The sequence below is a fragment of the Argiope bruennichi genome, chromosome 1, assembly GCF_947563725.1.
Source record: "Argiope bruennichi chromosome 1, qqArgBrue1.1, whole genome shotgun sequence".
Lineage (NCBI taxonomy): Eukaryota > Metazoa > Arthropoda > Arachnida > Araneae > Araneidae > Argiope > Argiope bruennichi.
In genome coordinates this window covers 53,370,879-53,387,453 of record NC_079151.1, presented here as the reverse complement: position 1 = coordinate 53,387,453, position 16,575 = coordinate 53,370,879, and the positions used below count along the sequence as shown (strand labels likewise).

At 31.9% G+C, this 16,575-nt stretch overlaps 1 protein-coding gene across 1 annotated transcript in view; it reads left to right on the top strand.

Moving 5' to 3' along the window:
• The window catches only part of LOC129981253 (nose resistant to fluoxetine protein 6-like), a 45,615-nt gene that overhangs the window by 19,892 nt on the left and 9,148 nt on the right, over nt 1–16,575 (top strand). The window contains exons 6-10 of the mRNA XM_056092022.1: nt 1,427–1,523; nt 4,072–4,164; nt 5,837–5,999; nt 8,083–8,162; nt 10,496–10,642. Of these exons, the coding sequence (XP_055947997.1) occupies nt 1,427–1,523; nt 4,072–4,164; nt 5,837–5,999; nt 8,083–8,162; nt 10,496–10,642 (580 nt within the window). The remainder of the gene's footprint in view (nt 1–1,426; nt 1,524–4,071; nt 4,165–5,836; nt 6,000–8,082; nt 8,163–10,495; nt 10,643–16,575) is intronic.

Below are 16,575 nucleotides of genomic sequence, written 5' to 3'. Positions count from 1 at the left end.
ACATAATGTCTTTCAGTATTTTAAGTTTTCTGGCACCATTAGGACTGAACTTAAGTCAGTATTTTCAACTGTTAGATTCTTTCTTAGTTCTGAGACTTCTACATTCATTAATTTCAACATTCAATACAATCATTTAAATAATCACTTGTACATTTAACACAATCATTTAAATAATGGTAAACAGTTCCTCCCCAGATGTATTTATAGTAAGGACATGTTAACGGCGCCTCTTTGATTGTGAACAAATGCTTCGAAGACAGAATGGGAAGATATTTCTTTATTACATTATGATCGGTGGCGGAAAATGGTACCATTACGGTAATCCCAAGCTCAAGTTCCACATACTCAAGTGCCAAGGTTATGCTCTACATTTGGTGTCACCAGGTCAGTGTGCTAGGAAGTAAACTGAAACAAGTGAAACCATTATAGAGGATCGGTATCGAACGCATTTGAGGCTTTTGAGCAGATTTATTGAAGGAGAAACAGCGACAGGACTAAGAGAGACACAACTATGTTATCTTCCAGCATGACAATGCTCGGTCACATATCTCAAGAACGGTCAAGACAAACTTGGCAAAGCTAAAATGAGAGGTCTTACTTTTACAACCTGTATTTTCCAGACACTGTCCTTTCAACATCCTTTCCTTCCTTTTTGTTTCGATCGTTGGCATACATCCTAGCTAATTAGCATTTGCATTCTAATGAGGAAGTCTAAATGTAGATTGCTTGGAGAATCGCTTCAAAAGACGCATCATTCTTTAGAGATTGGAAACTGTCAGCTGTCAGAAATATGGAAAAAAGTAGTAGCTAGTGACAGACAGTATTTTGAATCTTGAATGGGCTGCTATTTTATAAGAATAATGCCTCAAAGCTTGAAAAAAAATGGTGGAAGGAAAATTGTATAGCTAATATTTTTAAAGACTCTAATCAGTGTGTCAGGTCACAATTTTATTCAGTTTTATTCGACTGAAGGGAGAAAAATTTTCGAAAAAAAGTAGGAAAATACGTGGAGTTTTCTGGTCACCAAAACGCAACAAAAAAGAACACACACCAAAAAGTTTAGAATGGTATTTCGTGTCAAAGCAAAAGATATTAATATTAAGACACTTTTCTTGTTGCTGTAGAAATATACAAGGGAAAATATTACAGAAATGAGTGTCGTTATATTCTTGTGAAGAGATTAAAATATTGAGAAAAGAAGAAAATGCTCAGAAGCTTATCGAGGGGACAGACCATACCTATGAGAATAAACGGAAATATGCAGCAGCGAAAAACTGTTTTAATTTACCAATATTATAAGTACCTAGATTATCATCTGAATATTCTTATTCAGATGATAATTTTATAATTTTTTTTGATATTTTTTATATGCTATGAAGTTTATAATTTATCATTATGCTGCTAACATTACTATAAACATTTTCAGAAAATATAAGTCAGTTCATTCCACACTTTAATAATATGACGATTGTTAAGTTTGCTGGTCATGCAGTTTTTGTTTTGGATACTTTTATAATACTCAGGTAAGTGTCATTCTTTGATTATTATTATTATTTTTTTAAAAATGGGTTATTACTTCACTTAATAAACTGCAAAAATACAGAAGATTTGTACAATAATTTCACGAGGTAGCTTTAAATATTTTAGAAATTCCTAAAAAGATATGAAAGTACCAAATTTATAGCTTCAATAAGGGACGAGCGAATACAGACAATTTGAAAAACAATAATGCCTTTTTAATTGTCAAATTTCTGAATTTAAAACAAAACCTTCAATTCTAAACTATTTTTAAACGCATATACAATTTCTCAAAAGAATTGATTGATTCGAATGCTTTAATTATACAGTCTGGAATATTTGAACTTAACATCTTCCATTCATTCTAGAGATTTACGATATCTCCGAAGAAAACATAATTTTTAGGTATTCCAAACATATTTTTTAACGATTTTTTTTTCAATTAATCTTAAATACGTAAAATGTTGGCTAAATGTCTAAACATCTACTTAGTCAAAAGTGGTAAACATTTTCTCTTTCATTTGATTTGTTTCATGTTTCTAAATAGTTGTTGTTTCTAATCTCCATGGCCTGACTTAGTCAGACCAAATCCAAAAATCCGTTGATAAGAAGAAAGTCAAAAACCAGGAAGGGAGAATAACAAATTTCTCCCCAAAGAAGTCCTAAACAGTCTAGAATATGTTCAGCAGAGGCCTGATGTTGGCAGTATTTCGAGCAAAGAGGGTAAGATTTTTCACCCTGAGAAAAGAAGACATTTAAGGTGGTCACTGGCAAGGCGCGACAGGCAAATGATGGTTTTTTCTCTCACAAGGAAGAATTAAGGACTGGCCCGGCTTATTGGCCCTATACCATTTATGAGTAGGCGGTACCATCCAATTCTTCTTATTTAGGTTCTAAATAGCAAATTTAATAATCGAACTTTTGCTCTGTTCATGATGTAAAATTTTGTATTCTTGAAAACTTTGAGCTAATTTAATATTTTAAAAAGTTAAATTATCAGTTGCTCCTTCCTTAATAAAATGAAATTAAATTTTGGTTTCATTCCCGTGGCATCATCTGTTAGCGAGTTTGAGAATCAATGAATTTCGCGTTTAAAAACGAGAAAATAATTCAAATAAAAAATTCTGCTTTTATTAGGGTATTTAAAACATTTTCTTCAAAACTATATTTAATTTATTTGTATTTATTCAGTTAACATGATGTATGCAGTCTACTAATGAATTTAATTTACCGCGTTCCTTACAACCAATAGAGTACTGGGAATTAAATGGCATGTGATTGTAATATTTTCATCTTCCCACCTATTTGATTTTAGAAACTTGAACTAAGCATACTTATGCAGTTAACCTCTTTATTACGTCACTGTAGTACGCCTTTCTCGTAAACACGTTGTTTTACTTTGATCCTGATTGTATTACTTTCATTGCAATGCTATAAAAATCTTTATAGTGTTATTGTCCAGATATTCGATAGTGTGTCGGCGACTCTGAACTTTTCCAGTTAGAGATCAAATTTGCGTAAAACTGTCATCACTGTCGAATATAGGGGACATTTCCTTAACAAAGTACTTCTGCTCTGTTTGTGAGCACATATACTGTGCTCCTGTTTGCAAAAAATATGAGATTCTACGTAAGAAAAACCACTAAACAGTTTTCTTGACTAGTCAAACATTTATTCCCATCGAGCCAAACCATATTTTTATACAATTTCCGATAAGTAATTCCATATCACGGTTACGAATATTTCTTAAAGACAATGAAATTTTTTTTTTCATAAACTAGTAATTTCTCAAGAAACTCGCTGGGTTTCCGTCTGATCGTTAAATAAATTTGCTCTGCTTTTCCTCGCGAGCTACTGATCACTCACATTTCACGTGAACGTCTACTTTTCTTGACTTCAAAGCAAACAAGAAATCTTTTCTGCATAACTTTCAAGACAACCGGAATGCGCTGTCATCTGGGGTTAGGAAAGGGAACTAATCTCAACAATTATTTATTCAAAAATGATCAGCTTATAAAGTGTTAATGAGATGGAAGTACTCTGCAGTCCCAATTAAATACAATTTACATGGTGTTAAAAATATAAATTACATATCATAAATGCTAATTTTCTGAAAAGGTTAAACTAAAATAAAAATATTATATATGCTTCAAAAACATTTCAAATTCTGTAAAATGACTGTTTTTTTTATTGATTTTAATATTTTTTTCTTAATATTTTTTTTAAAAAGAATCTAAATATTTGATATTTTATAAATTCAAATTGTAAACATCTTCCTATAAGTTCTATTAAACATATTGAAAGCAAAATACTTTTATATTAGGATTTTTCCTTAAATATAATATTTTTTTATAGTTTAATAGAGCGTTACGATATGTGTTTTTCTAATTTCAATAAAATAAATGAATACTATGCATGTCCTCACATCATTTTTTTAAAAAGCTGAAAAATACCAGTTCATTTCGAAACTGAATTTAAATTTGAAACAAAGAAAACTAAATTCTTACGTTTATTGAATAAAAGAATTGAATGTAGTTTATTTTTTTCATTTAGTGGATTTTTAACTGGATACTCATTTTCTGATTACTACGAGAAAAATAATGGAAAAGTACCGTGGATATTATTTTACGCCGTCCGATTTTTAAGGTATGTACGTATAGGTTCGTCTCGAAATTTTCTTTCTTATTTATTTTAGTTCTAATGCTGTTATAGTATAAGAAACTGAAAGAGGTCTGTTTCGTTAAAAATTAAGAAATATTTTAAAAATAAAGATTAAACAGAAAGCGTAATCAGCAAAATTCTTTCAAATGATGATGATTGAATAATGCACTACTGAAGAAATATTCGTTTATGATAATTTTTGAGTGATGAATAAATTTTTGCGTTCTTCTAAATTTAGAATGAAACATATCTCAGCACGTTTTGAAGATAAAAATGTGGAATTTCGTGTGCAAACAAATGAATGCAAGAAGAACATTTTAATATTGATAGTTTTAGAATAGAGGAGTCTATTAATTAAAAATGCAGTTTAATTTTAAAGAACATAAATGATTTTCATTTTTTGCCCACTACTTTTTAATGAAACTTATAATTGGAAGTATATATCCTGATGCAATATTTAAGGAAATAAACAGTCTTTTCACTTTCCTGAGACACGCAGTGTATGTATGTATTGTAGCAAAATTGAAGTGAATGATTTTAAATATGCCATTTTTACTATAAATGAAATAAAAAGTGGTTATTTATTTATTTATTATTTTTTTTATTTGTATTATACCAGAAGTATTTTCGTAATTTCAAAAGTGGGGTACTATTCGAAGCAGAATTTTATGCACTTTAATAGAGCACTGGAAAATTTTTTCGTATGACTATGCTGCTTCTGAGAAATTGCCGAATAATAAATAAGCCCGTAATAAATAATAAATAAATAAATAAGCCCGAAAGCTGCGAAGCTTTTGTACCTTTTATCTGCACACTCAGAGCTCCGTGAATAAATTAGTTCAAACTCCAAAGAATACCTTTTATATGCAAATTAAGAAACAACAACAACATCAAAACAATTCCAACCTTTATTTAATTAAAGGCAGAGCCTTTCCTTGGTCTTAATTTTTCAGCCTATATGAGCAGTATATGAATATTTTTTTTAATGTCTCTACATGTAACTTGATTAAGAGATAGTGTAGAATTTACTAAAATGTCTATGGCTGAGAAAGTATATAATGTAAAATACATATTTTCGAGCAGTTTCGGGGCCGAAGAGAGAAAAGACTCTTTGTATTTTTAAGACTTCGCTTTCCCTCCAACCCTGGAAGCATAATCAGTGTGTAATGAAGAAGTTACAAGATGCGTCTGCATCATAACACAAGAGCGAACGAAATATTTATCACCATGATTATATTTTGTGAGATTCTGATAAAGATTTCTTTATACGTGTCGATTAGATAAGAGAAGGAATAGGGATAATTTAAAAGAATTTCTTTAGATCGATACATTTTTATCGCTTCATTCGAAGTGTGAGAAATTGTCGATTTCATCAGCAATTTTACCTAGCTCCTGTTGCATTAATTAAATAAAAAAGGTGGAATTGGATCAGGAAATAAGAGAAAATTTTAGAATGAAGTTAATATGGGCTTAATTAAGATGAAATTTAGGCAATTAATTAGAATTATATATATATATATATATATATATGCACAAAGACAAACATTTAATTAAAAAAATAATAATTCTTTTTAGCATATTTATATTTGCTTACGTATTTGTGGCACCGTTTTATTCCCCTGTCTTTATTCATTCCTATAATTAAACTTTTCCACAGGGTAATGCCATTATACATCGTTCTGCTGGGATTCTATTCTACCCTCTTCACTTACATCAGTTCTAGCCCAATATGGCCAACCTACAATACAAATCCAGTGTGCAGAGAAAATTGGATATGGAACATTTTATTTATAAATAACTTCCTTTCACACTACAATCAGGTATTTCTATATTTCTTCAATCTTAACAATATGTGAATTGTAGTTCTTACACATTGGCTTGCCTTGAAATATATTTAGCCAAAATAAGTATTATAGAAGAAACATAAATTTTTATTAAATGTGTTAGGCAAGTAAAAACAAATAATATTTGAGTTCTAAAGGTTTTTTTGTAAAAATTGTCCAATGAATTCTTATTTTAGAAATTTGAATCGTAACGCGGAAATTTTTATTTCAAAAGTTCAGTCAATTCGGTTTGAAATGATGTGCTTTTCTTTAATGAAATTAAGAACACTCAACAAGAAATACTTTAAAAGATGTTAAGGACCAAATGTGTGGGGAAACAATTTGTGTATTATACAAAAAAATTATACATAGTCGGAAAAGTGAATCATCATCATTTGGAAAGTTTCTTATTTTATTATAATCAAATAATCGCTATTATAAAAGTTTTGAATTTTACTCATTAATTTGGATAAAAAAAAATGTATTCCATAACTTTCTGGAACTCGTGGGGAGACACTGAAGAAGTGACATGATTCACGAAGTTTACGAAGCCTTCCTTTTGTTTTTTTTAATAAACTTTAAAATATTTGAATTTTTGTGATGTTTATCCATTGAGAGAAATTTGCATTAGATATCAAAAAATGTCAAGTTAAAAACAGTATACTGCTAAAAATCAATATTGTATGTTGTTTGTTTATTATTGCATAACTGCACAAGCCAACTTTGTACATTAATTTTACCTTATATTGTTATTCATGATTTCTCTTCAACTGCAAGATGTAAAATGACTTTTAAAATTAGCACGGCGCACTTGAAATGTCACACATGAGATTGAATATGCACAATCATTAATCTGTATCTGTATTAATAATAAAGATGTGCGTATGTGCGCGTTGGCGCTATACAAGTCAGGCCGTTTGACCTAAAGCTAGACAAGTTTGGCACGCAAAAGAACATTTAATCTATTCTCTTTCAACTTTAACTGTACGATTAACCGTAGGCTACTTTGCTGAGGTAAAACATTAATTTCAAGTTAATTAATACTTTCTCTACCAGATACTCGCCTGATATTCAGAAATCTATCTAATTAGACAACATTTCCTTTTCATTTCTTAATTTAGTCGAACAAGAGCGATGTAATAGATAGATGGTTCGGTGTTCAGTATAATGATATAATAGGTATTAAGTCACTGGAAAGTCACGTAGCATCCATTGTTTATTAATTAAGTTGAAAATGAATAATGCTAAACACGAATAACAAACCTTTATCAGAAAAGCAACTTGGAAAGGACAGCTGCGATTCATTCGTTTCAAAATTAAATGTCAAAGAAACAAGGGAACATTGGAAGATCTAATTATTAGTCATTACAAGCAATTCAGAAATGGAACTAAATTACGAACAATTTAGTTCCATTTTTTACATACATGTAGAATAAATAAATTCAATAGTTTTTATGAATTCTATAATGTTTTGTTTTTCCTATAACTTTTTGAAAAGCAGACATATAATTTTGTACAAAGAAAATAAAATCAGTCAACTAAATTTTTAAACTTAAAAAAAAAGCCACTCAATGGGCCATGTCAATGAAACACTTCACGAGAACCGAAATCCTTTTATTTAATTTATAAAACTTCTCACTAAAAATAAGATGCATTTAAATTTAAAGAGGATTGCAGCCTCTTGTTCCAAACTATTGCAGTGTGATAATAGTATAGTATGGAATTTCCTACCTTTAATTTATTTTGAAATTTTACTTTTAATTGTATAATAGCGATAACGCACGATGAACTAAGATATGAATTAGATAGAATATAGATTAGATAGAATAATATAAGATAATAATATCACATTCGTGGAATTATAAATTCGGTGAATTAAAGCAAAGAAAATTATTGCTGTAAAATATACGTTGGAAGAGTTCCATTTTTAGTAATTAATCAAAACGGAAGAATTATCAAAAATCTGATTCTAAAAGTCATATAATAAATGTTTGGGTACCTTGTAGTTTTTTAAGAGCGTATGTATCTCGAGTTTTGTTTACTGCAACATTCATTTTCTGCATGAGTTCATTCTTTTCAGTGTATGGGCATGACTTGGTTCCTCGCATGCGTTATGCAGTTGCACGTGATAAGTCCTTTATTTCTGCTTCCTTTAAAAAGGTGAGTGCTGATGATTGGATAACGCTTTTTGATTCTTTCATAAGCAGCGATAATTTTCATTGATTGGCATTTTTGTCTAGAACGAAGTTCAAGCAGTGTGATGTGGTGAAAGCTTATAACAACTACGAGACATGAGTATTACTTTTGTCTTGTGGTCTTGTTACTCGGCTGCGAACCTGAAGGTTCCAGGTTCTATCCTCGCTCATAACAATTCGCTACAGTGAAATGCAAATTTCACTTTGTGAGTTACCAGACAAATCATTCGCTTTTATTTATAGCTAGAGGCCTTGGTCGACTAGTGGTTCACCAAGGATATTGATAATAAGCATACCAAGGATTTATTTAATTTTAGATAAATCGTTTAAATATTTCATATTCATGAGTCCTTCAAGTTGTCGGACATTAAAACTGCGTTATTTTAGTTGTTTTGCACATGTTCTGTTCATTGCTGTGTATGACATTTTCTAATCTAGACTTGTCCCATGAGAGTATAGCGTTATTAACAAAGTGCTGCGTCCTTTGCTGATCTCTCTTCTAACTTTTAAAATATGGTCACTTCATTTTTTAATTGAATTTGTAAATAACACAGGTTAACAGGTTCGGTTTGTAAGCAAACAACATCCTTCTTTCATTGCTTTCAACAACTGAGGAAAATTCTAGCTGTTAAATGTTTGATGAAACGATGAAAATGGTTTAAATATCAGGGAAACAACATAATCCATTGTTCGAAATTAGGAATATATATATATTAAAAAATACTAAATTCATTAAACATTTGCATGAATATTAAATATCGTCAAAAAGATAATTTATTGAAATTTGAGATGATCAGAAATAGTTTTTCTGCGTTAATATTTTCGGAAGTTACGGCGGGAAAGCTTAAACATTTCGCTTAACACTCATCTTTATTATTCTTTGCGATTCATTTGAACAAGTACGACTGACTTAAAGAGACAATGTTTCGGATGCCATGGGCTAGAATTTGTTTTGCAGAACTTTCTTCTAAACAATTCAGATGTGTTGTTTTTTAACAACATTATTTAAATTTTGAAAATTCATTTCTCATTGACCGTCAACGCTCTTTAGTCTTATAGACATTATCTGACCCATTTCTTCGATAAATAATGCTAAAACTAAAGCTCCAGAGATACAAGACAGAAGAAGCTAACTTCGGGGTAGCGCAAAATAATGAAAATTAACGTTGAAATAATTCTTTTTTAAAGGTTTCTGCAAAAGGCACTTTGCATAGCAGCAGTAGGATGAAACAGGAAATTGCAACAGAAAGAACGTGATGTAGGTTTCATATGTCCTGTTCAGTATGGTGAAAAGGGGTCATTTCAAGTCATCCTATTAGGAAAAATCATTCACTCATCCACTTAACCAGTTTTCTGCCCATCTATCATGATCTGAATCCTTTATTAATTCCACATAAAACTGACATTCAGTAGGTAGAAACAGTAGGCAGAACAGAAAGTTTCGTTATAATCAGGAGAAGAGTTGGTTTTGTTCGCTTCTCCTACATCCCCGGCAAGTATGAAACAGTATGCTGTGATTTTCGTTTCGTGATATCAGGAGTTAAAAAAAGTCCACGAGTATAACTTTTTAAAGTGGAGTTTTATTTTAAAAAAATCTACTGGGAATTTTTTTTTAAGATTTGTACTTCCACTCAAATGAACAGATGTAAAATTTTATTCATCTAAATCGTTTATAATTTTTGGTCATCGCACTCACATAAAAGCAAATTTATAAGCTGATAGACGTTCATTCATTGCTGGCCTTCGTCCGAAATTTGATATACATTTATAATTTTGTGGGATAATAAAAATTTGTAATATTCATCTGGCTCGCTGCGTTTTTTGAGTTATTGTATTTACAAAAGAACAGACTAACAGATATAATTCCAAAACTGTGGTTTTGAGTATAGAATCTATAAACGCATCCGATTCTCGACTACAAACTTCTTTTAGGATTTCAATATTTAATATTTAAGTATTTCGTATGCGAAGAAATAAAAAACAAAGAATAAGGAATGATTCGATATCACTTTTGAATATTTTAATTAGAAAATGTTTAAAAAAAGCTCAAACAGTACCGAGTTGTGATGATTCAGTCATTTCAAAAGAATCATGTTAGAAATTTTATAAGCAATGAATAATCCTGCAGAGTAGTATTTTAACTATGAATTTTGTATCAAATTTTTAATTTAATTGCTTTAAAATGAGCACGTATTCTAAATTCCAAAAATACACATTAAGCTCTCAGATTTCTTAGCATAAAATTCATAGTTTTGAATTCACACTTTGATACATAATAACAATTTTCTTTCATTTCAGATGGCCCAAAGTTGGATACGCTTTGTCGGTAGTCGCCATCTTCTGCTCATGTGTTGCAACTTACATCGTAACGCTAAAATACAACTTGTTTAACATTTTACCGAAAACTCTCCCTGAAAATAATTCAGCAGAAGTATTAGAAGGAATGTGAGTCATTTCGTTCCTTCCATTATGATGAGAAGAAATACTTATATTACAGTATGCGCCAAAATACAATATGCGTACTGAAATGAAAAGATGAACAAAATTACATTATTGTCATTAATGAGTTTATTTTTCCTCAAAAGAAATTAATATATATACATATACACTATTAGAGTCTTGCTTTATCACTATATGAATAAAGTAAGTGTTAAAAGTGTGCACCACCTAGCTGTAGACAAATGTTCATATCGTTTGCGCAGATTCTCAAACATATCCTGAAACAAAGGTTGCTGTAGACTCCAGCAAAATAGATAATCTTCTTACGTAATGCAAGCCCAGTCCTTGGTGAATCTTCACAATTGAACACACTCTTCTTTAATATTTCCTACAAGTAGGCATCAGGTGGTGCAAGATCAGGGGAAGGGGACGGGTATGGAAAGAAGGCACCTTATGAAATGATTCGTCCTGGAAAGTTTTCCTGCAGCATGGCTAGAGATGCTCGAGCGGTATGGCTGGTCGCCCCGTTCTGTTGATATAGCAGTCTATTCATTTGAATGTTCCTTGCACGACAGAATTTTCTCAAATCCTGAAGAAAGGGTTCGATCACTTATTTTACTGTCTTATTCAACTTCTCTTGGAATTGTTCTGCCACCTTTTTCACACTCGGTCCACCTTCACGACCGCTTTCGTGTGAGCGGAAATAATACTCAACTACAAATACTTTATCCTCAGTCGAGAGACCCATTTCCAATAACTACGCATCGCAACTTCCTTTTCACTACAGCGAACACGTGTAGCTGGAGACAAACGCAACCACATGTTCGAGATGCTCGAGTTTCAGTACTGTATATTTTGGCGCATACTGTATTTATGAAGGAAAAAATCTCTGAAATTTCCCTACTTTTGATGGAAATTCAACAAACGCATTCTTAAGTGTTTTCTCTCCATGATTTGCCAAATAAGTAACCGAAACGCTGCTTGTTTCTAAATTATGAACGCACATTAAAACTAAAAATACTGTAACACTAGAAATGTGGTATCGATAAGAAATATAAACTTCTTTTATGATCATAAAAAATTGAAGCCGGCTGAATTTTTAGTAATGGTCACATTTTTTTTCTTAAAAAAAATCATCATCTCCGGCTTAAATCCCCTCTACTAACATTAAAATTTGGAATTTTAAAATAACAGATGATAAATTATTGTTGAAATTATTGAAATATATATATATAACGCGTCCATTCACACAAGGACGCGCTTCTGCCAAAATGTTGCGAAAGAGAGAGACTTTAGAGATTTTGCTAAGAGCTTCTAATAGAGATATCTTTGAGACGTAATAACTTAGGAAAGGAAATATTAGGTATCCTTGAAATAAATGCGAAGGTGGTTGGGATTTTTATCTCTTCGCTCGAAAAGTGGGAATCAGCAAGTTTTACAGCGCGTGTTAGAAAAAAAAAACTAATAAAAAAAGTGGGATTTGGATTAGGAAATAAGAGAAAATTTTAGAATAAAGTAATATGGGCTACTTTAAGATAAAAATTAGAAGTTGAATTAGGAGTTGAATTGAATTGAGAAATATATATGTATATAATTTTCTTTTAGCGTAATTAAGTGAGGAAGACAATGCCTCTATTAAGTCTCTATGAAAGATATTTTCAAAACCTAAAAACTGTAAGTTTTGACTCTTCTCTTACGGTTACATTTTCATATACGTGTAATCATTTATCAGTGAAAAATAAATTCAGTTGGAGCCAATTTACTTAACAATTACGCCTACGATTTGCGTTTATGTTTTGTTTAAGTTTATTGCATTTAAGTAGGACATTGCAGTAGTTATGTTAAGATATGAAAAGTTTATATCCTTTAACTTACTTTTTCTCTAATAACTTCTTGAAGCGTGCAATGCTGAATATAAATATATATAAACTACCGGTAGAGAGTCTTCTATTTTAGCTGGACACGTTACCGGCAACTGATTCTATGATATACCGGTCCGCGGCTGTGTTTACATTGAGATAAATGAAGGGCTTAGTTACTAAGCCTTTCATTCATCTCAAGTACTAAGTTGAGTCAAGTACTATTGAGTACTAAGCCTTAGTACTCAATAAGTTGTAATAACATATCTATTATAACAGTGAGTTTTGAGTAAAAACATTGTTTTCTAGTATTGGTATTCTGATAAAGAAATGAATTCATAGAACTCCGGCCTATCCGGCTTTTCTGTTATCCGGCCAGTGCTTCCGCCACATCAGGCCGGATAATCGGGAGGATAATGTATATACAGTGGTGGCCAAAAGTGTGGACATTTTTTGAAAGTTTCATGTTTTTCAACTTTGCGTGCTTGTAGAATATATTAATTTTCACTTAAATACAAATGTTTATATATCAAATTGAAGGTAATTTAATGTAGAATTTAATAACAAAAGCAGTATTACAATATCTGTATTACAAAAAAAAGTTACGCTTATTTTAGTAGAACAAACAAACACAAATCGTTTTGAATAATGACATGTTTTGTAATAAAAGCGTACTAGCCAATCACAAAACTGTTCTGAGGACCAATCAAATGTCTGTAACTATAGTTTAGATTATTTGGATGGTAAAAGAGTTATTGTTGTGGAAATATTTTGCGGAATGATGCATACTAGTACAATTAAATAGAGTACTGCTGTTTTTTAATATTTTAAGTCCTTTTTTTTAATTAAACTAATTTTAAACAATGTCACCAACAAGAAGAACCGATTGGACATCTACAAAAAGAAGCCGAATTGTCATATTGAGAGAAAATGGCCTCTCTTATGCTGAAATTGCAAGACAAGTTGGTGGTTCAGTGACTTGTTCTGGTGTACGAAAGTTCTGTTTACGTTACGAAAAAACGAAATCAGTGGGAAATAAGGCCAAATCAGGCCGAAAAAAATGCACAAGTGCTACTGCCGATAGAAAAATTAAACGGCCATGCCTTCAAGATAGAAAAATTTCATCAGATGCCATTAGATGAGAAATGAGTGCAGTGGGTATTGCAGTAAGTTCAAGAACAATAAGAAGAAGGTTATCAGGATTTGGACTACAAGCTAGAATTCTAAGGAAAAAACCATATTTAAATCAAAAGCAACGCGAAAAAAGAGTTAAATGGGCAAAAGAACACATTAAAGGGTCAGAAAATGGAAGCAAGTAATCTGGAGCGATGAGACTAAAATATCGCTCTTTGGTAGCGATGGTAGAAAATACGTGAGACGTAGAGTAGGTGAAGCGCTTCATCCTCATTGCATTGAAGCAACCATGAAAACAACAACAAATGCCATGATTTGGGCATGTAAGTCTGCAAATGGTGTGGGCCGAATTCAAGTGATTGATGGCATTCTGAATGCCAAAAAATACATCGAAACTGTCCTGGAACCAAAATTGATACCTTCCATCAGGGATTTCTTCCCCAACAAAGCACCATTTATTGATTGCTCTGTCAATCAGGAAAAAAATATCAATAACATTTAGAACAACTACCTTTTGGAATTGGGACTAATGCGTTTGATCTAAGAAAACCGGAGATAATTTACATTTAAAATGAAAGGGACTGTCACGGTATTTAATCCATCAAAAATAATCTACTGTACTATGATTTAAGCGGTTAATATAAAAGATAATCGAAAATGCATTTTGGACGTCTCTTTTTTAATCAATTGAAGCCAAAACGATCTATAATTATAATCACGCTCATAGGCCACATTTTATCTACTTAAGTCGTTGCATTTTCGCATGACAAAGTTCAGGCCAACAGACGGACAATATCTTGACGAAGCTTATTGCAAATCTAATACTAATCTGAATTATAGATGCTGAGTTTGTGTACCCAATCTTATTCATAAAGATTGCTACATTTTAAGGCTATCATATTGTTACGAACTTTCCGGGTTCGTTTGGATAGTGGAAGTTATATGGTGTGAAGAAAGCTCAATCAGCAGGCGGCAGTAGAAAAAGAAACAACGACGTTTATTTACACCAAGACAGCACAAAGACGACAACTATATACAGTATAGAAGACGATTATCTTCAGCCGAGATGTACAGCATACACAGCAGCATACAACAAGACTCTACTGCAGACAGTAGTGCACAGCTTAGTTCAGCACTAGCTTGACTCTGTCACTGCTCCGCTTATCTCTGGAAGGCCAGTTCTTTACCGTCGATTCCGACTACTCTTCTGTGTCGCTTCCGACTACGATTACTCTGACAGCTCCTTTTATAGTCTCAGGAGGCGGGGCTAGAAGCCTCTCAACCAATCAGGAACGTTCGAGGCGTATCTCGGTTACTACTGGGCAGATTGGGAAAATTCTCGATGTTTCGGGTATAATCTATTTTGGCGCCAAAGTTGCCAAATTCGTCGCCAAGCTCTGGGACCTCCGACACACACGACAAACGGACTCCGTCCAATACAGATGACTGTACAACGGTCTTTCTGATGATAGAACCAACTATGCCGGGAAGCAGAATTGCAGGTTTGTAACAATATACATTTATATTTGGACAGCCGAATAGATAGGCTTCCCCTGGATGTATTTCTTTCAGAGTATGACAGAAATCTACAAACTTTGTGTAAACACTTTATACCCAATAGTATCCATCTAACTGGAAGAGCTTTGAATTATTGTGTTCTCAAACATATAAACTTAATTCCGAAAATGTGTTTTTCGAAATCAGGGAGATTCGAAAAGTGGAGATTTATCAAAAGTTTTCTAGTTTTTAAAGGATTAGAATATTTTCTCTTTGTACACTTGGTATACGAAAAAGTAGGAAGGAACCTAGACGCTTCTTAAATTCAAATTTCTACAATGTTTTTACCCGCACCCATTTCATTCTATTTCAAATAAAAATTTCAAGGAGTATATATTGTCGCATAGATGAAGTTAGCGTAGGTAAATCGTTTGTTAACTAAAGTCAAAGATAATATCGCTAATCTCAATTCGAGACTTTATTCAAGGAACAAAACCTTACATTTGTTTCCATCCACAAGACGAATTGACTCGAATCTTCCAGATTTAGAAAGGTGCAGAAATTATAAGAACATTCTAGAACAAACGTGAAATAACAGAAAGTAAATCAATAGTATAAAAATTTTTAACCAACTTCCCTGTAATCAGATACGAACTTGCGAACTGTCGCTTTCAATTCATAGCATTCTAAAATTGCACCATTCAGTACGCGCAAAGTCAGAACACGTTTCCTAACAATATATGCAAATGCAATTCATGCTAAATCCTAAGCAAGAAGCATTTTGCAGGATAAAATTTTCTGTTCATCTCACTTATTACAATCAAATATGGCAAGTACAGAATGTATGCTTGGATATAGCTTTCTACTACTGTTTATCTGTTCTCATAAGATCATTTTTACTTTTTCGTATTTGTAGAATAGAGAAAATATAGTAACCGTCAAAAAATTTGAAATTTTAACGGATCTCCATGTTTTAGACTTCACTAAGTTTGAAAATCACATTTTTGGAAAATGTCCATTTGTGACAAAGATAACACAAAAACACTTTGAGCTAGATGATTCAAACTTGGTATATGATCTTTACACCAAATTTGCAGGTTTATATCAAATGTTGTATCTGTTCCGATAAAGTTCGTCTGTATGGCTGTTCGAGTATAAGTTAGCAGGATAATTACAAAATAAAGAGAGCTAGATAGATAAGCTTCGGGAAACAGATTTAACATATATAATTTAAAGATCTGTCAAATGTTGAGCCAAATCCAACTATGAGTCAATTCTCAATCGGTCTGTATTTTCAGAAACATGTTAACGCGATAATTCAATGACTTGAATTTATAAAATTTGGTATAAGAATTTGAGACTACAAGTGCAATTTTGTGTAAAAATAAAAATGCTATATTCCGGCCAAGGTTAATATTTTGTAATCATTATAAGCCAATGTCATGCAAA